The 21271-nt window shown below is 37.4% G+C and overlaps 4 protein-coding genes across 5 annotated transcripts in view; 2 read left to right on the top strand and 2 right to left on the bottom strand.

Moving 5' to 3' along the window:
• The window catches only part of LOC149024655 (alpha/beta hydrolase family protein), a 29871-nt gene extending 28810 nt beyond the window's left edge, over nucleotides 1–1061 (bottom strand). For both annotated transcript variants that reach the window (XM_089144880.1, XM_089144879.1), the window contains exons 1-2: nucleotides 512–1061; nucleotides 305–382 (exon numbers count right to left, since the gene is read on the bottom strand). In XM_089144880.1, the coding sequence (XP_089001006.1) occupies nucleotides 305–382; nucleotides 512–859 (426 nt within the window). In that variant the 5' untranslated portion in view covers nucleotides 860–1061. The remainder of the gene's footprint in view (nucleotides 1–304; nucleotides 383–511) is intronic.
• A 798-nt stretch (nucleotides 1062–1859) lies between these two features.
• LOC149024654 (uncharacterized) lies at nucleotides 1860–2607 on the top strand. The gene is made up of 2 exons (XM_089143511.1): nucleotides 1860–1947; nucleotides 2018–2607. The coding sequence occupies exons 1-2, from the start codon at nucleotides 1860–1862 to the stop codon at nucleotides 2605–2607; spliced, it is 678 nt and encodes a 225-aa protein (XP_088999637.1).
• A 1559-nt stretch (nucleotides 2608–4166) lies between these two features.
• On the bottom strand, nucleotides 4167–6970 carry LOC149024653 (uncharacterized). The gene is made up of 2 exons (XM_089144878.1): nucleotides 5599–6970; nucleotides 4167–5448 (listed from the first exon to the last, which is right to left on the bottom strand). The coding sequence occupies exons 1-2, from the start codon at nucleotides 6699–6701 to the stop codon at nucleotides 4545–4547; spliced, it is 2007 nt and encodes a 668-aa protein (XP_089001004.1). The 5' UTR covers nucleotides 6702–6970; the 3' UTR covers nucleotides 4167–4544.
• Nucleotides 6971–16748: 9778 nt separating this feature from the next.
• On the top strand, nucleotides 16749–20283 carry LOC149024652 (lipid phosphate phosphatase 2-like). Its single transcript, XM_089142975.1, has 7 exons — nucleotides 16749–16964; nucleotides 17084–17171; nucleotides 17261–17370; nucleotides 17491–17581; nucleotides 18040–18228; nucleotides 18324–18383; nucleotides 19998–20283. Exons 1-7 carry the CDS (start codon nucleotides 16752–16754, stop codon nucleotides 20219–20221), a joined length of 975 nt encoding a protein of 324 aa, XP_088999101.1. The 5' UTR covers nucleotides 16749–16751; the 3' UTR covers nucleotides 20222–20283.
• The last annotated feature ends 988 nt before the right edge of the window (nucleotides 20284–21271 follow it).

Here is a 21271-nt window from a genome sequence, read left to right as displayed (position 1 = left end):
CTTGGAATTATACAGATAATAATAACATCAAGACTGACAATAAAATGAACCAGACAACCCAAGCGGTCATTAGAAAGGAGACTATTGGCAACAGACAACCCAGCATTGCTGAGTGTGTCCATGTGGAGTTTCAAATATCATAGCAAGGCAATAAGGACAAACAAGCTCGTCCACCCCATTTTCTTCCTCACCTCTTCTTGTTTCTGTTGAACCAAGTGAAATAACAAACTGATGTGCAAATAAAAATTGGGAAGTAAATGAAGAATCACAAAGAACGAAGAAAATCATGAAAGAAGTAGCTCACCCCAGGGGAGAGATCATATCCAATTGCATTGGTCCCCACCCCGGACAAAAGCAACAGCGGATGATTCCTTGGAGGAGCCTGAAATTGCACTCACATAGCAAGTAAAAAATGGAAATTTTAGAAGCAGAAACAGGGAAAGGGATGGGAAAAAAAAAAGAGAAAGAAAGAGAAAGTGTGTAGGAAATCATTTCCAGAATTAAAATTTACATTTGGAGGAGGGTTGTAGCGCCAAAGGGCAAGCCTCCAATCGCCGTTGGCAACAGACACATAGTGAAGCTCATCGGCCGTACAAACCGAAGGCTTTGTGTCGGGTTTCTTCTCGACAGCCGTTGCTTCGGCCGCGAAGGAAGAAGAGGTGGAAGAAGAAACGGCTCTCGCGCCCACACTCGTACTAAAGCTCGACCTCAACCTCAATACCGGCGATTCCACACGTCCGGCGAGTCCAGACGCAGCGATGCGGTTATCTGACCTCGTCCGCTGCGGAATCGGGTGCAGATAACAATAGGCAGCCGCCAGTTGCAGCGCCGATCGAAGATCCGATTGGATTACACTCATAGTATCCTTCTCTATTCTTCTTCTTCTTCTTCTTAGTTTATGTTTTAGAACTTGCAGCTTCACAGAATCACAGTTGCTTTTCTGTTGCAAATTCCATCAGCTTCAACGTAATGGAGTTTGTAGGACAAATTTGGAATTTTAGACCTACAGCGCTTTGCGGCGTTGCCTTTCCTTGTTCCTTCCGGCTCTCCGTAAGTCTAGTTTTTTCTAGTTACCTTCTCTTCTTCTCTTTTTTTTTTTTTTATTTTTATACATGAAAATTAAAAAAGAATAATAATAATAATAAGAATAATAATAATTTTTTATTTTATATATGTAAGGCAATTTATTACCCCATTCAATTCTTAGAAGCAGTGGCTAAACCTAGTGACTCATGGGCATGGAGAGGTCTCACTGAAGGTAAGAATCAACTTTCCAAGCAATCTTACTTGTGTATTGAGACTGGGTAGCAAGTAGATATTTGGTCTAATAAATGGGTTCCTGATCATCCTGGATACAAAATTCAAACACCCAAACCAATTGGTTGCAACCTACGATGGGTTAATCAATTAATTGACGTGTCAAGCACCTAGAAGAAGGATATTATTAAGGAATTATTCCTTACAAACGATGTTGCAACTTGCAACGATTATTAGAATACCCTTAAAATTGTTTTCTCAAGAGGATCAATTAATTTGGAGAGGGGAGAAAACTGGTAAAGTGACGGTGAAGGCAGCATATCACATGTTGACCAATGAAAGAAATGCCCAACAGGTAAATAGAGCTTCTTCTTCACACCATGCACCATGGTAGAGCATTCCAGAGTCAATCAGGAGATTTTTGTGGACCATCCCAACAGCCCCAAAAATCAAATGTTTTACTTGGAAACTACTCGCCTACCCACAGGGGCTGCAATGAGGAGACAAAATTTTAAAGTTGATACAACATGTATTAGATGTGGGAAAGATGAAGAAGATGCTGCACACTTCCTCTTTGAATGTGATATTGCCCGGCCGGCAGCATGGCTGAGCAGTCCTATGGGCTACGGAAGAACAACTATGGAACCCATATCCATTGTCAATTGACTTCAAATGCTAATGCAACCCCAGGTAGGTCCAAGAATAGAAAAGAGGAAATTAATTAGTAGATGCATGTACCTTTGGTGGAATCTTCGGACAGCTCGTTACGAGTGGATCTTTCAGCACAAAGAGTGGAGCCCCATTCAAATTTCACAACATGCATATAGGGTTGCAGAGGAGTTGTTAGAAGCACAACATCAATCAATGGATTCAGCTAATTTTGCAAGTCAAACCGGGCTAGAACAACAGGTTTGGACCCCACCACCCCCTGGCTGCTCTAAGATTAATGTAGATGCAACATTTGATGCTCAATATGAAGTAGAGGGCATTGGTTTTCTTATGAAGAACGATAAAGGAGAACTCATATGGGCAATCTCCCAATCAGGCCGTGCTACTTCAGCATTGATGACAGAGACTCAAGCACTTAAGGAGGCTATACTACATGCAATGCAGAGGGTGTGGAACGCGTCATTGTTGAATCAGATTGCCAGTACTCGATACATTTCCCTCACCATCCTGAAACCCCCACCCCACCCCCACCCCTTGGACATTAGTGCTTCGATTTCTGATGTATTGCACATGAGTAATTACTTTGAGGAATGTACTTTCATTCATGTTCCTAGGAAGATTAATGTTGTAGTGGATCTCCTAGCAAGGAGGGCCAAATCGGTGATGTGCTCAACTAGCTAGCCCATTTCCACTCTTTGGTTAAAGACTTTATGTGGCTAAGTTTTTTTAGGGACCGTTAGATCTTGATGGATGATCCAAAAGGTTTGTCTATATAAAGAATGTTGGTCTCTCTTCTAAACCTAAATAATTAGCACATTATTCTCTCAATTGTTTAAAGAAGTTATTCCATCAAGCCAGTGAATAAGGAGGAAACTAGATGAGAATATCTAGTATTAAGTTAATTATAGAATCAATTTCAAGTCCGTTCTTTTTGGGAAACTAAATAAGAGATTCCACTACGCCTTGTCTCTAAAATCCTAAAGAAGATATGTTCATCATTATCTTATATTGTTATCATATTAAGATGTTTTTAATCAATCTATGAGATTCCACTACGCCTTGTCTCTAAAATCCTAAAGAAGATATGTTCATCATTATCTTATATTGTTATCATATTAAGATGTTTTTTAATCAATCTATGCGATCTTTGATAGAAATATTTTTCCAAAAGATTGTTCCAATAATGTATACTTCACCAAAATCAAACTACAACGCCAAGAGATGTTGCTGCCGCAAGATTTTGCAAAAATGACCTAACTCCAACCATTGGAAAACAACATGTGAATCTTCGAAAAACCACATCAAGGCATACGCTGTCAATAACCATCTCTGGCATATGTCACATAAAATTTGAATGGACAGCATACCCTACCTACGTAAACCAAGTCTATAAATCCAATCTGTTGAATGGACAGCATACCCTACCTACGTAAACCTCTGTCTTTAGTGTTTAAGACAAATATGTCCCAGTTCATTCTATGGCTTCATGATTTCTATGCAAGAAAAAGATATGGATTTGTGTTTGGTGTTAAGAGACAGATGGTCACAGTTCATTCTATGCCTTCATGATCTCTATCTAAGAAAAAGATATTTTTTGTACACACTATTACGACTTACTAGTTGTGTACTCATACCAAAACAATAAAAACAACATTTAAGATGCTGATTCAGACACTCCCAATGCTCATTGGTGTGGAGAAGCCATTCATATTCATAAACATACACTACCTATAATTATTGTCACTTGGCAATAGAACTTCCTCTGCTGGTACGGCCTTAGCTGCTCATGCAATCCATTGTAATATCTTCTCATTTCTAACGAGGCATCGATGGCTTCTAAATTTGGTAGGGCACGCTATCCATTCCCAGACCTCTCTTTCATGTAAAAAACTTGGATTCACAACCACCAAAGTGGTGGTCTAGTGACTAGTGGTAACAAACTCACTCTCAAGTGGTTTGATAGCCCTTATGTCCCAGGATTCAATCCCCCCTGCTCCTCTATTTCTATTGTTTCCCATTAATTGTTTGGTTCAAATTCAACTCAGCACCATTGAACCCCATCCTATTTCTGAAATCCTCTTTGAATCCTGGTTAGTACTAGAGTTTTTCTGCATAGTTAACTATGCAGAAACCTGATGATTTATAAAAGCCCCTTCAAAGCCTGAACTTCTTGCCTGTTTCAATGAAATTCTCTTAAAAAAAACAAAAACTAACATAAAAGATAAAAACTCGTCCAAGACTGACACAAAATTATCTGATTCAAAGCCTCCTCTGTTATACATATATTAATGGGGAAATGTAATCTTGATATTTCCTATCTGACCAACTTCTGTTTTCTGGCTTTTAACCACACAAAAAAAAGGGCTTCTTCCCAAGTCTAGCATCACACTCATGTTTCTTAACACACTATAAATAAAAATTTGATGACCCACTTATTCCCTGTCACCTGTGCTATTGTGCTAAGTTCCTATACCAGGTGTTTACCAAAAAAAAAAAGTTCCTATACCAGATAGATAAAGAGTTTCTAACACAATTAAACCAACACTTAACCCCAAGAAATTTATCCATCACCTGATCAAATTGTTTCTTTCGTTCATTGATGATCAGTGATGGATGACTCATAATGGTTGTGAAGTTCTGATCTTCTGTTGTTGCTGCTGCTGTTGCTGCTGCTGTAGCTGCTGCTTAGAGTTGTCTGTTGGCAATTGTGTAGAAGCCTCAGATACCACTGCAGCCGCGGCTCCAGTCATAGTTTGATACTGAGAAGCCAATGGAGAAGCTGAAGGCTGAGTATAGTATATCTGCGAGAGTGCCGGATCAGCATACTCATATGCATAGTTAGGCGGAACAGCCATCGACTGTGACGAATGATGATGCATTGGCTGGTACCCAAAAATCTGCTGCTGATGCTGATCGGAAGGCATGTGAATAAGCGATGGAGCTGCTGTGGCAGCCGTTCTGTAGACATTGGCTGCCGATTCAGGTATGGCAGGAGGAGTTGCGGTCCTAGGGGGATAAACAGGCCCACTGGGTTCTTTGAAAGCTGCTGCAGCAGAAGTGATGATGGCAGGGTTGGGCATTGTTGGGGGTCGACTAGATGGAACGGTTGGAGTGTCGCCTACATGGGATTGAACAGGCATGTTGTAAGCTTGTGTTTGCCTAACTGGTAGGAAATACATTTGGTATTGCTGATCCAGTTGATGAGGGATTTGCTGCGGGTGCTGGGCTGAAGGATACATTGCATAGTATGAAGAGATGGGCACTGGTCCTGTGGCGTGATGGTGGATGTAATGTGTACCTGCGGGAATGAATTGCTGCTGCTGGTGTGTATCTAATTGTGAAGGTAAGACGTACCCAGCATCTTGAAGTTGTTGGTGTTGTTGCATCTGGATCCGATAGCTTGGATCAGCCATGTTAGCTTTCGGATCAACAGGGATAGCAGGGACCCTGTTGTCTCTAGCGGCAGCTGCAGGTGCCACTGGGTCTTGATAGAACACTGGTTTCAGCCTAGAATTGGCATCTCTGCAATATTTCTTAAACAATTCAGAGTGTACTAATCAACTGAAACTAGTCTCAATTTTCTAATCTGACACCCCAATCCCCTATAATGGTGAAAAGAAAATTGGTAATCATAAGAACTAACAATAGAAGATTCAGAAAGATTGAAGATACCTTGCAGCCGCATCTGGTGAAGGTAAATCAACCCCCATAGTCCTCTGTTGCAATTGCGGCTGCGGCGGCTTCTGAAAACCAGTAGGGGCTCCATGGTCCGATCGCTCATCGTCCGAGAAAACCCGGCTGTAGTTTTCACTAGCAACAGTGGTAGGGTTAACCTTAGCAGCAGGGGTGCCCGTGGTTGGAACTGGTTGAGGAGAAGCCATGGGAACAACACCCTCCTCTTGCTTGTGTGGAGCAGCGACGTTCAGATGCGAGAAATGTTCCTCTAGTCCAACCTTGTGATCGTGCAAGCGACCACCATCCTCAACATGAACTCGAATCGGTGGCAAATTGGACATCGAAGGCGAAGACGATGTTGAACCAAAAGATGAATTGGTCTCCATCATCGGAGAATCCGAAACCGATTGAACATCTTGCCCAGATTTATTGACCTGCTTGTTATTGCTACCAAGAGAATCAGATTGAGCCTCTCCATCAGTAGAAGGATCGATGACATGGTTCAGACCTAATAAGCAATTAATGGAAGCTTCAGCAGAAATCCCTCTTGGGAGAATACCAGCGCCGTTTAGAGCATCCAAGAACCAGTTTTCCGCTTTGGCATCGGTAAGGAGAGATCCGACCGAGGCGGCCGTTTCGGGCTTGGTAAGGAAGAGAAAGACGCGGAGGCGAGAGGATTTCAGAGAGGAAGCGGTGGTGCGATCGTATTCTTCAATCATGTTCTCGAGATCTTCGTCTGTGGTGACGGAGATGAGAGAGTCGAGATCCTCATTAGGGAGTTGGTACTTGAGGGTAAAGGGGCGTCCATTGAGGAGACTGCGAGAGAGCCGATCGGAGAGTTCTACAAGGCTGGAGTGGCGTTCCACCACCACGATACGGGTTTCGCCGCCGAGGTAGCAGAGGGACTTGTCGTGGGGTCGAGGAACGATGTGACCTCCATAGCTACACATGAGACGGAGTTTAGCGCCGCCGGGGATCTGAGGTAGAGAATCGTCCCAGGAGTCAATATTACGAGACCGTGGAGACGATTCCACCGAGTCAGGGTAGGCTAGATGGGTGGCGGACGCCACCGCCGGTAGTGAAGCAGCCGGTGGGTCCATGAGGGAGGGAGCGGGAGTTGCTGGCTTCTGAAATGGAGAAACAACGGCGGAGATAGACGGAAGTTGGAAGCTCACTCTAGGATCTTATAGCCCTTAAGATCTTAATCTCATACCGTTTTCGATTAATTAATTAATTCTTTCACAGGCTCCCAGCTTAGCTTCGCTTCCAACAGGCTTAGCTAGCTGTAACCTGTAAGATCGTGACGGAAACCAAGAGCGGAATGGTTGGGAACGGCAAATGGGTTTCCAGTTTCCACAACTGTCAAGTGGAAAGTGGAAACATAGAAACAGGAATGAGGGTTTTAGATTTTAGTTCTTCACTTATTTGGATTGGATTTACGATACTACCCATAGCAGTTTGGAGTGTCCATTCAGGACCAGCAGACCAGATCCATTGGATTGTTGAGATGGAATATGGATCTTTTCCTTCGTATACGGGTGCATCTACGTAAAATGGAAGAAAACTACCAATGATAGGTTAGTTAAGTAGTTAACAACTCAAATTCCCATGGAGAGGTCTTGGATTTGCACCCATCTGGTGTACATAAATAGTAATATTTTTCCCCGTAATATCAACTCACTTGCTCCAAAAAAAAATGAAAAAAAAACTGAATTGACTGTTGTTAATGACCAACACCTTTTCATGAAAAAGAGATTAACAGATTCAACTCTCATTGGTTACTTACATGCTAGGCATTTCAAGTTGTAGCAGATGTCATGAAATCATTTCTCGTCTCCAAGATAAGCTAAGATCGAAGCAAAAACACAAACAAGGGCTTTTGACTTTTGTTAATGACTAACACTTTTTAATGAAGAGATTAACAGATTCAACTCTCATTGGTTATGCACACACTAAGCATTTCAAGTTGTAGTAGATGTCACGAAATCATTTCTTGTCTCCAAGAAAAGGTAAGATCAGAGCAAAAACACAAACAAGGGTTTTGACTTTTGATTGTCTAGAATTCTATCCTGGCCATTAGAATTATCTATTTTAATTCAAAATCGATAATAAACCTTATATCGTTTTTTTTTTTTTAATGATTGATGAGAAACCTTATCTCTTATCTATTGTTTGTGAATTTTTATTTTCAAAATAAATCAATAATATACATTATCTCTTAAAGTTGTTTTCAAATCTAATTTTCAAATTAGAATTGATAATTAATATTTCGAATTTTAATTTTTGTTTATGAGTTAAAATATTTTCCGAGATTGAAAGAGAGTGTAGGTAATACAAATTGTACTTCTTGCACCTTGATGTACAATTATAAATACAATTTTTTTCTTGTGAAAAAATGTGGAGAATTATTCTAATCTTTTTGAGTCTTCCTTCATCTATTAGACAAATCTAAAATTCAAGCATTTTCTTTCGTCCTTCTGAGACTTGTTTTTAGATTAGTTGATTGGATAGGTAAGCTTCTATTCCCTACGGGTAAGAAAGTACTTATAAGTGTCAATGCAGTGTTGGTTAAGTGGTACAAGATCTATATTTTTCAATGGAGAGGTCTTGGATTCAACCTTTGTGGATCGCATTGCATTTCCAGTATTGAAAAAGCATCAATACAAAAAATAAAAATACTTATAAAGGCTGTTGCTTTTTGCTCTCCTATATATGTCATGTCTTGCTTCTAAATCTCAAATGAATTGTGTAAACAGATTAATCAAAAAAATTGTCAATTTTGGTGGAAGGCTAATAATGGAAAATTTATTTTTTAGGTTAAGTGAAACTTTGTGCAAAGAAAAAAAGGGAGGGTGGCCTAGGTTTCAGAGATACTCATTGCTTTATTATTTTTTAGGTTAAGTGAGAAACTTTTGCAAATAAAAAATGGATGGGTGGCCTAGGTTTCAAAGATACTCATTGCTTTAATAAAGCTTTTTTGGCTAAGCAAAGTTGGAGACTTCTAACAAACCCTAATTCATTATGGACCAAATCATACATGCAAAGTATATAAAAAATACACCTTTCCTTGAATGTAGGACACCATCTTATTGTTTTTGGGGTTGGCGAAGTAGTCTAACTGATAGGGATATTTTTAGACAAAGGCTAATTTGACAGGTGGGAAATGGGGCTCAAACAAACATTTATAGGGACCCTTGGTTGCCAAATCTCTCTTTCAATGGAATTAGTAGCCCCCCCCCCCCTTCCCCTTCCCCTACATCCAAGGGTTGTCTTGGGTTCAGGATTTGATTTATTGGAAGAATTTACGATGGGATATTCCTCTACTTAGGTCTCTTTTCACTCCTCTAGAAGTGGATGCCATCTTAGGTATCCCTTTCCACTCTATAGAGACTCATGACTCTTGAATATGGGACAAGACAAAAAATGGCAATTTCATTGTTAGATCAACATATTATCAATGTCTTACTATGGCTGACAATCAAGATAACATTGCTTCCTTATCTTTCTCTTTTATTTTTTGGAGTAAAATTTGGCAATATTCTTATTCTTCCAAAAATTGAACATTTTTTTTGGAGAACTTCTCATGGGGCAATTGCAATAGGTATACAAGTATCTCTTGCTCCAATTTATTTAATTTGTGGTGATGATTTAGAAACTGTTTATCATGCTTTGTTTTGTTTTTGGGTGTCCCCATGCAAAAAGATGTAGAGAACTTTCGCCATTAAGGATTGATACAACAAATTTTTGTGGCTCACATCTTTCATGATTTGATGGAATTCATTCAAGTAAAATTTAAGGGTTATGATGATATGAATAGAAGAAATCAAATATGGAGTGCTTTGACTTGGTATATATGGAATATTATAAACAAATCCTTATTTCGTGATATTGATGCTTTAGTGCTTTACACCATGAATCACTTTGCTTTTATTTGTATAGATATATTTCACACCTCTTTTAGACCCTTGTATGTGGAAAACCAACAACCATCTATCATGATTTCTCCAATGGAGGGTGTTGATTATTTTCAACTCTATGATGGTGATGAAGGGCGTGCAATGGTGGAGCTCCCAATGTGCACTGGAGGTCGCGAACACTCTGCACAAGGGTAGGAGCCGAAAACCTCCCGGCCCCCGGGAGCTTTGGCATATTATGGGATGTTGTAGGAGGCTTTGTTGTTGCCTAATGCAATGATGGCTTAGGGTTAGGGAGTTCAATTACAATCATGGAGTTTTTTGCAATTAGGGATGGTCTTCATCTTAGCAAATCTTTTGGTGTTTCAAACAACCAAATACATTCGGATTGCCTAAGCACCACAGGGATATTACTTATCGCTTGATTGGATGAGTCAAAGTTTAGTTTTTGGACTTCACTTATGTTTATTTTAATTTTATTCCTAACACTGAAAACTCGCCATTTTTCTTTTTCTAAATCATAGTGGAATGTCTCATTTTTATTTATGGTTGATGTTTCCTTATTGGTCCGAATCTCTGGCTTAAACTACTTTGTTTAATGGAATTATTTTTTAATTCTTGAAAAAGAAAAAAAGAATTTACACTTTGAAATTTTAAGTTTTTTTTTTTTTTTTTTTGGTTTTGACAAAATTTTCAAATCATATCACTTGTCCCTGAAGCAAATCTACAAAGGACACAAAGATATCATAGGGTCTACAAAAGATCATTTGACATCTTCGCTTCATTTTTTAATCCATTGTGCTAAACAAGAAGAAAATATACAAAATCATTATTTTCATGAATTCTTTTTTAAGAACCTAACCAAAAAAAAAATTGAATTATGACATGTTAGATTGTTCCCTACAGTGATAGCATCAAGAATCTTTTTGAAGTCATAGGCTACGAGTGTAAGATACTTCGTCTCTTCTCTTCTGAGATGGAATCATATTTTACAAAAAATAAAAATAAAAAAAGAATCATATTGCTTTTCACATTTTCTTAGTAAATTTTTTTGGACTTTGAATCTTCCATTCATATAGAAATGAATTAATTTTAATTTACATGAGTGAATGCTCCACATTAATTTTTCTTTCAAAAATATGATTCCATTTCACTACCATTGTTAAACATGCATTTTTGTTATTAGATGTACTTTATATTTCTGTTAATTTTCTAAAAATCAATATCATGTTTTTTAAATAAGACACTTGTCAAACATTCACATTTATGGATTATAATTAATTCTTCTCCATATGAGTAGAGGATCCGGACTCATTCTTTTGTATCCACTTGCTTAAAAAGTAAATAATTCATGTGAACCGATTGCTTATAATTTTTTAAGAAAATCAATGATTATTTAGTTCATAAATATTCCATGGGAATTGAGAATATAAGCAGTGACCAATTAGGTACCCCTCTTTGTATCCTCCTTCTTGTTTATAATTTATGTTTTAAGAATTTATACTCAAAAAAATATAATAGAATATATTCTAATCTATTACTTGATCCACATATTCCCCACTTAAAATCATACCATACCCTCAAATTTCCACAGGCATTTGTTTGTTTCTATGTAGGTGATGTAATTGATACCAATTTTGAAAGAAAAAAAAGGTATTGATACCAACCTCTGTATAATTATTATATGTTCAAATTTCCTATCATATACATAAGCAGTATGTATTAAAATTTTCTTATTCAAACTTTCACGTCTAATTCTCATAGTAATCTTAATTTTCATCTCTCCTTATTTTTTGGTATTTTTAAACTCCTAAGCTATTTCTTAATTGTTAATGGAACTGGTTTATTTCTTTTGAGTTAAGACGGTTAATATCAATTGGTTCAAATTATTTAGTTGAACCACCGTATTTTCTCAAATACGCGTCTATTTCTCTACCACAGAAAATAAAATAAAATAATACTCTCTCTGACTATCTAGCCTTCTTTCATGCTTGAGAGGTCTTATATCTTGTTGGCAAATTGGATTTAAATTAAAGTTCTATCCTTCGCCATTCAAAGTTAAATGTTCTTGATTTTATTTTGCTTTAAGTTCGAATTGTTTTTTCTCTTGAAAAATTACGAGGGTGTATACATCATATAGGAATGCTGGCTACCATTATGTAGATCGGTCGAGACCAAGTTAGACATCTCAGTGAAGATCCCAATTAGACCTAACCTTAGTTTTTGTACAGGGGATTACCAAACTTGATAGAGCAGACTTGGTGCAATTTAAATGAAGATGATGGTTAAATTAACTCTTTTAAAACAAGAAGACACAATTCAGCGAGTAGATGAGCTTGGACTGATCAATAAAAAAATTCAAACTGTTTAAGGGCCTGTTTGGTTACATGAGTCTGGAGATTTCAAATATCTAAAGATTTCAAATTTATAGACTTCAAATCTATTGAGTCATAATTTATAAAATTTATTTGTTGCGGTGGGTAAGGGGGGGGGGGGGGAGGATGTTTGGTTGTGGAAGTGAAATCATGGATTCAACCTAAACCCAACTATTTGATCAACGTGATTTTAAAATGCTGGGGTGGGAATGTGTAAATGTATATTAGCTTCCCCTTTCCCACCCCAAATCTACCATTAGATTTCAAAAGAACCCCATTTTCGAATTCCCACCCATAAATCTACAGATTCACGTGCTTTAAATGAAGATGATGGTTGAATTAACTCTTTTAAATCAAGAAGACACGTTCATGAATCTAGAGATTTGAAATCTCTGGATTCATGTAAAAAAACAAACCCTTTAAAGTTTATGTTCTATCATCTTTGACAAAGTTGGAATAAAGGTTGAACCGGCTCAACCCGAAAGAAATAAATCAGTTGGGCTGAAAAAAATCAAGGGATATCTTGAAATTTAAAACTATCGAGGGAGAAGCAATGGTGAAAGTTTGGAATTTTTGGGTATTAGATTTGAAAGTTTGAGTCGAGAGTTTTAGTAAATAGAGCCTAAGTATACAAAATGATATATATCATATATACAGCGCTTTACCACTAACTCACTAGGAAATTCGAACTCTTAACCTCATAATTATGGGACATTGGCCTATTGATCTCATTATACGATTCTTTATTCTTAGTCCGAATCAACCTGGATGCGTCTTAGTTATTATTCAAATGCCGACTAAGCTCCTTCGAGTTCCAGAGATGATGAGTCATGCAAGAAAGGTTAGACGCGGGCCGGCTAGTATGCCGAGCAGCCTCCTCCAATGGCTAAGTCCGATAGTGAACAACTTAAGATCTTGTGCAATAGTTACACAAGATTATATTCAGAGTGTATTGGTTGCTTACCGGAGGAGTGAGTCATTGTTTAAATAGTGTATGTGTTACCTTTTCAGTGTTGGACAGATTTTTCCGATGAAAGCCGTCATATCTCCCTTGACTACGCTCCCTTGTTGTCTATCCCGCTTAATCATCCTTGTAGTTGATTTTCTATCTACCAGCATAAGTGACGCTCTTCCTAAGTTAGTCGGTGAAGGTCCCAACTGATTATCGCGTTTAACCCCACTCGGGTCTAACGTTGGTTGGGTATAAAACCTCCCGTATCCCTACCCTATAAGCTTTATCAAATTTACAATTCAATTGAAATCTAAATATAAATTTTTTTTCTCCTACAAAGTGAAAGTTAAAGGGAAAAAAAATTATAAATTTATTTGGCACACCAAAAATGTATAAAAATATATCAAAAACTTAAAAGAAATTTACTGCGAACATTGATTTGAGCTCTCCTGACCAAACCAAATGCTTGCCCTGCTCTTACTCACAAGTTGTTTGGCTTCATCGACCAGGTACAAAACATGAGTTGGATACGTCATCTAATGTATTGACAAGCATAATGCTTTCTTATCTCTATCCGAAAAGGATAATAAAAAATAAATGGTTATATTTCGAATATTTTTTATGTCTCCACAACAAGTGTTTGAGAGACTCGTTTAAGGAATTTTCTTTTTAAGCCTGGAATCACTAGCACCATATGTGGTGGAGGTAAGCTTGCCTGATACTTATAGCTAAACACACTCAAGGTGGATACTGTTAATGTTATATGGTTTTCACAATAAAGAAGATGAATAGAACAAACACAAACACAAACACAACCACAACCCTATGTTCCTTCTAGCACTTCTATCTTTTCAAGAGGAGTAGTTTTATAATAAAGGGTAATTTTCATTTATCCTTGAAGTTTGGTTCATGTCACTTTTAATCGGATTTAAGTAAGTTTTCTCTTGCATATGACTCCCTGTGATTTCAAAAAATGATTTAATAAGGACAAGTTGAACAAAAACTTGTAGTTTAAAAAAAAAAAATTTTATAATTTTATATATTTTTATATTTATATTCAAAGGTTTAAGATTTTATAAATTTACAAATAAAGCACTTGCTTCCACAGTTCCACCCGACTCTAAACCCTTTTATTTCGTAAACCCAAATTAGGATCAAGATTGGATGAAGATGAGGATCAAAATGAGGGATACCATTTAATAACAAGGTCAATGTTAAATGTCTAATTTGGCCCAACCTAGCCTGATCCTACAAGATGAAGATCATGATCAAGGCTAGACTAAAGTATTCAAGTTAAGGGTTTCAAGAAGTTTGACCCAATCCACCCTGTTGTAGCCCTGATCATAGAAACCTACAACTAGAATGGATGGAATACTAAAAATACCTTTCATGCGGTTCTGGTGGACCACATATTTTCTTTTATATCTGACATTGAGAAAGATTGATGAAGACGATTATCTAGACCTGTAAATAGATAGCCGAAATTAGCCTTAAAATTTGCATTCGTATTCGTTTAAGGACGTCCGTATCCAAAATTTTTCTACAAAAAAATATCCATATTTGTCGGGTGACCAACCGATTCAAATTTAGATAATTGCTTATCGGATAATTTATGGATAGAGCAAAATATTCAGCATTTTTTTCCCCTTGAAGAGGATTATAATCGGATTTGAAAATTATCCGGTTGGAGCGAATTATTAAACATTATTTTCTCTAAAAAAAGACTGATAATTGGATTCGGAAACCAGTCAGTAAATGGAAATTCGAAATTGAAAATAAAAAATAAAAAAATGACAATCACAAATCAATAATTGGATTAGATTATTATCAAACATCTGATAAAGTTTTGAATTCAAATTTAGATGCCCTTTCTAAATTTGCATGGGATTCGAATAGTTGTTTTGCTAATTACATTTGAATTCGAATACTAGTAAATTCGAGCCAAACCTGATCTGTTTACAGGTCTCCAATTATCCAGTATAGATTTTCTCCTTACCCTTTTTATTTTTTCCTTCGGGGCAAGTTTCTGTAGCTTTCATTAAAATGTATATCGGCGCAAGGCATTTGAATCATTTGATTTACAAAAGCCCAACGACTGCATTTACATGGGCAAAGGTAGATTCCTGCCTCATGGGCCATGGGCGTGCGTCCCCTTTCATTCATATTTTCACTAAAGACAAAGACGATATCCTCTGTAGCTAATTCTTTTCCTTTTTAATTTCTAGGGCAAGTCTCTGTAGCTTTCATTACTGGATAACGACGCAAAGCATTGAAGTATTTGATTAACAGAAAGCCCACCGACTGCATCAAATGGGAAAAAGTATAGAATCCTACCCCATGCCCGATGGGTCTCGGTGCCTCACCTTTCATTCATATTCTCTCACCATCAGCACTCAGATGGTGGGTCTTGGGCTCTTGGCCCCTTGGGACCTGGAGTTGAAGTTGACCGAAGATCCAGGTACCACCTGGCGCCAAATTTGAACTGACAACCGTATTTGGCTTTCAAATGTGGAAGTCGTGTCGCCCTCTCCCGCGGCCCGTCTTCCCCACCTGTTCCCTCACCTCGTCTCTCTGGGTTGTTTGTTGCATTGCAGTTCTTGACACCTTGCTATTGGGCCCATTTGAGCTACTGTACTCTCTTGGATTTGAACTTTGAAAGCAGCGATTCCCAATCTCCCTCGGAAAGCTTCAGGTAACAGGATCCGTGTTTTACTTGCTTTTTTTTCCTGTTATTCGTTGTTTTCATATGCTCTTTTACTTTTCTGTTCCTTCTTCATAATTTCTGTTTCTGGGTTTTAATCCTTAAGGGATATGATCCTTCTTTATGTGTTATAAACCGTCTCATTTTTAAGTATTTTGAGTTTGGCTTTCCCCTGTTCTGCTCTGTTATCTACAATTGGAATATCTTGTGAATTTTGTTACGCAACTTCTGCAGAACTGGAGAAAAGAAAGATGGACACAGGACACATTAGGATTATCAACAAATATGGCTTCTTCCTGGATTGAATTGAACAACAGGATTCTAATTGTTGACACCAATTAGTTGGAATAATGCTTGACTGATTTGAGCTAATTAACTTCCTGGAAAGAGATAGATAATATCCCTACGTCATTTGTATCCTAAGGACAAAGATAATATTCATGTTGTCTGTTAGGAACATCTCCAACAAGCAGTTGCTTGGGTATTCACGAGCTCTGACTGGCTCAGTCATCTTGGAACCAGGTGGCTACAAAGCTGTTTTTTGGTCTTGAAGTTCAAGACCAATTATCACAGAGAATTCCGAAAGGTGTGCTGTTGAAGTTGGACCATGACGTGATATTGCTGGCAATGGGTCACAGCTAAATGATTTGCAAGCATAAAATGGTCAAGCTGCTCCTGAGCAGCCTTGCTCAGAACATAGAATAATGCTGCCAATCTGTTTCTGAGGAAACACTACAACCTTGTAAGAGAAATTTAGCTGAATGCAATGTCCCAAACTGGCAAAGTGTGTTTTGGTGCCCCTAGGTGACAATTGTGCTATTGCCATTATGATTGTCATCTCCTTTTTTTGGCTTGCCGCTGCAAACCTGCAAATACAAATTTCCGTAATATATTGGATTGGTCCAGGTCTGTTCCTTAGATCCAACCACCAAACCCTGCAAAGCTTTCTCAATTCATGCTTGTAGCTTGAATTTTAAGGTAGGTGGGCTTCAGCCAGTTTTAGTTCTCAGATATTTGGTATTTTATAATCAAATTGATTTCAATTAAGCTCTAATTTGGAATACAACTAATACATATCTTATATTTTTTAGTGCCCAATATTATTGGTGCAGTTTTACTTGGTATGAGGGTAGCAGTTTGTGCTTATTATTTTAATTCTGGCCAATCAAATTTTTCCACGATGTTATTTTTGTCTTGGCAGAAAAAAAATGGAGGTCCAAGCTGGTGGTCACTCTGTCAGACCCCATGGAGTTCTGGTTGCCAAGTCACACAAATGTGATTGGCTTATACTGATACTTCTTGGAGTGATAGAGATTGTTCTCTATATCATTCATCCATTTAACCGTTTCGTGGGCAAGGATATGATTTCTGGCCTCAAATATCCACTGAAAGATGTTACTGTGCCTGTATGGGTTGTGCCTGTAAGTTACATATTCTATATGGTGCTGTATGTCCTTCTAAGTAGAAGAATGTAGTATAACTATGCCTTCTGATATGTAAGCTACCTAAGTTGATGAGCCTTTTGTTTCATTATAACCAGATTTACGCAGTTTTTTTGCCCATAGCCATTTTCCTCGTCTTCTACTTTTATAGGAGAGATGTGTATGATCTCCATCATGGCATACTAGGTATGTATACTTTTATTTTTACATATTATAATCTAAAGAAAATACACTTTAAGATTGATCTGATTGTGTAATGTTTTGTGCAAGACCAGGACTTCTATTCTCCATATTGTTGGTGGCAGTTATCACCGAGGCAATAAAAAATGCAGTTGGTTGGCCACGACCTGATTTCTTTTGGCGTTGCTTTCCTGATGGGAAGGAAGTATGCTCAGCTGATTCTTCAAGTTCTTCAAGCTATCATTGTTTTAACTTCATGGTAGTTTTTCATTTTAGTTCTCACTCTTATACTTGTTGAACAAATGTTTTGGTATTTGATTGCTAGGTTTATGATAGTTTGGGTGCTGTAGTTTGTCATGGGAAGACCAAAGATGTAAGGGAAGGACACAAGAGTTTCCCTAGTGGCCATACTTCATGTAAGTAGCATTTAGTTGTATCTGTTCTTGTTTTTTTTTTTGGTTTGGGATGAACATAATAAATTGTGCACTGAAGGGAACTTTTGAGTGGGAGCAAGCATATAAGGAAGTTTAGTACTTGCTGATTCTTTCTTCATTCACATTGTTCGTCATGCATATAATGTTTAGAGAAATTCATATTAGGTTAATGGGATTTACTAAGCATTAAATAGGTGACTAATATTGCTCCTCAGTTACCCCACCCCCCCATCCCCATCCCAAATCCTAAACCCCCCAACACACCAAAAAAAAGAAAGAAAGAAAGAAAAAAAAAAAGAAGAAAAAGAAAAAGAGAAAGAGAAGCTTATGGAGTATAATTGGACTGGGATATACTACTTTTTCTAAAATCCATCATTGTTTTTGGCCTATTCAATTTCCAGGATATAATGACTCATGAATACCTCTAATGTCTAATGCAGGGTCTTTTGCAGGTTTAGGGTTTTTGTCATTGTACCTATCAGGAAAGATAAAGAATTTTGATTGTTTGGGTCAGGTGGCAAAAATATGCATTGTTTTTCTTCCTCTACTTGTGGCATCTCTTGTGGGTATTTCTCTAATGAATGATTATCAGCACAGGTGGCAGGATGTTTTTGCTGGAGCCCTTTTAGGTTTGTCCTAGTAGGGTTTATCACTTGGTTGTTGCTGAAGCTGGCTAGACTATCTTTGAACTTGACTTATCATCTTGTGTACTTTATTCCTACAGGCCTCATAGTGGCAACAGTTTGCTACCTACAGCTCTTCCCACCACCATCTCGTAATGAAGGTAACATTCTTGCTGTGTTTCTGTTTTCCTGTCAGTAGTTTATGTTCTAGAGTTCTATCCATATTTTAAAAAGAATTCACTAGTTTTATGTTTAGTTTTCCTATAGTATTTATTTTCACTGTAAATTTTTTTTCTTTGGGGGTGGGGGGGGGGTCTATTCACTTATTTCTAGAATGTAGAAGCATTTCATATCGTCCCAAATCCATAGATAATTATTATTATATCCATTCTATCTGTCTTAAGAAGCATTAAAAAAAAATCCAAGTCACAGTTTACACATTTTTCATGCCATTCTTTTCATGCCATTCTAATCGTAGATGGCCACTGTTATAAGTGCCTTCAGTCCACAAACGAGCTTGTAGTTTAAAGAATTTCTTGCAATTAATCTTCTAGAACGTAGGGAAGTGAGTTAATTAGTAGTTCTGATGATACTTTGCCAAAAAGGAAAAGGAAAAAAAAAAAACCATTAGATTGTTTATCCACTTCTTCAACTTTAATATTTATAAATAGCATCACCTTAGTTGCTTTTTGGAGAATGCCCACTACTGCTGAAGTTGGATCTTTTACCCCTCTGCTTTAATAGAAGCGATACTTTTAGAACAGATTGGTGTTCTGGTTGTCCTAGCCTCCTAGCCTTGCATGTCGTTGTTTAATGGTCTTGCCATCCAGTTTGACAGGCTAATTAAGATAAAATAAAGTAATTATAAGGTGCATCTTCTTGTCACCAAATTGTTGGACTAAGAAGTTGTAAACTTTTTTAATTCCCTATTGTCTAATTCAACAACAAGAAGAAGCCTTATCTCAATTAAATGGGGTTGGTTACATGGACTCTTGCCTTCCAATCAGTTTTATTTTGAGACCATGCTAGATACGAGGCCTAGCTTTGCATATCCTTTCTCACCACTTCTTCTAATGTCATTTTGGGTGTGTCCGGTTGTTTTATTCTTAAAAGTTATTGTAGGTTTAAAAGGATTTCCAAAAAGTTGACAGTTAGTGCAATATTCAATGCAGCATTTATGTGGAATGGTAGGATTCTCCTAACTGGAAACAAAGGTTTTATCTTTGAAGGGAAAAATAAAAAATAAATAAATAAAAAAAGATTTACAAGCTTTTACTTAACACAGAGACGCACATACACACAGACACTCACTTACTTTTGGATGTTTTCAGGTACCAAAATTTAACCTACTCTTTTACCATACTTTGTTTTAGTATTCTTTCCTATTAGATTACCAATGTTAAAGAAAATCACTTCCCTTTGGCATCACAAAGCCTTCTCTTTATTATACACCCCCCCCCCCTACAAAAATAAAAATAAAAAATAAAAAAATTTCTATACCTGTCTCTCTCTCCATTCCTGCAATGTGTCTTCCTGTCAGGCAACCGCACTCTTTTCCATCCAATGATCACACTGCTGGTTCTGTCGAAGTGAAAATGGTTGTAATGTAGTGCTGATTCTAGATGACTTGAACAATAACAAATAGAATTAGCAGCATCGGGGAGAAGCCCTCCATGAAGATGTGGCTTGTCTGTCTTGCTCATCCTAAGTCTTGACAACAATCTGTCTCTAAATTCTGCTTATCTTGACTTGGTTGTTCATCTTCTGGGTTGCAGGCTGGGGGCCATGTGAACATTTTCAGAGGTTGGAGCAATCAGATTCCTGTTATAATGTTGCAAATGCAGACCATGTGCAGGGAATGGAGGGAGAGGCTGCTCATCAACAGGGAAATCAAAGAAACAATGAATTACCAGCATCACTTGGTGTACATGATTCTTGCTCACCATCGGCTGTGTTGGAATCAAGGACATTAGATGAAATGGAATCTGGTAGGAGGTAAACCTTATATATGTTGTAACTTACTAACTTGTTTCAGCCTTAACTTCTGTTTCTCATGCTCTTACCTACCTTTTTCTTATGTAAATATGAGATCACAACTTCCCATACAAAGGATGCATTCTCTGTCAATTCTATTTGTTCACACAGTGAGGATGGGGAGATACAGGCATGGCAGAGGGGATGGAGATGTAGGCCCACAGCCTTGAGGAGAGACTTTGAGCAGTCATGATTTGTAGGTTTACACCCAAAAAATTTCTTTTTCCATATAATCACATAGGGGAAATTTTGATTCTGAAGTCTGCTCCGCGCGAGCAAGCAACGTTTTCTCTCACTTATATAATCAACTATATGTGTAAGAGACAAAAAAATGTTTAAAGAGCATGGTTGTTGGGTATGGATATAAGATGGTACGAAAAGTCATCATGGTCTTACGCTTTCAACTAGTGAACATGTTTCCAATCGGTTCCCATCATGAGATTAAAAGCAGGGAACGGAAGTTCGGAAATATCGCCCGGTTCACTACCCGGCTAACCGGGCGAACTGACGAAATCTCGTCGAGATTTTTCACCCCCATATAGAAAATTTCACCTATTATTTTTGGGTATTTTTATTCAATAATTTTGGTAAATTTGATGCTTATCCTAATCTAATGCAAATATGTGGTAAATTTGAATTATTTCCTAAAAATTATTCTATTTAAATTCTCCTACCTAGCCACATTTAACATGTTACTTTTTGAGGCCTATATCATTCAGACATAATTGGAATGATTATCCATTCACTCTGAAGATTATATTACAATTCATTAATAATTTAAATTGTTTCCATAAATTATTTCATGAATACATTCTTCCCTAATCACATTTGGCATGTTTACTTTCGGTAATTTTTGCCCACGAGTTTCAAGGGTATTTTTGATCATTTTGAACCCAAATTTGATGCAAATATGTGGTAAATTTAAATTATTTTCTATAAATATTTTCATTTAAATCTCCTGCCTAACCACATTTAACGTGTTACCTTCTAAGGCCTGAATCATTCGGATATAGTT

Source organism: Hakea prostrata, chromosome 2 (genome assembly GCF_041222555.1).
Source record: "Hakea prostrata isolate BN-2017 chromosome 2, UWA_Hpros_2, whole genome shotgun sequence".
In the NCBI taxonomy this organism is placed as follows: Eukaryota; Viridiplantae; Streptophyta; class Magnoliopsida; order Proteales; family Proteaceae; genus Hakea; species Hakea prostrata.
Note: the sequence above shows the minus strand (reverse complement) of the source record. Positions and strands in the feature narration are given on the sequence as shown.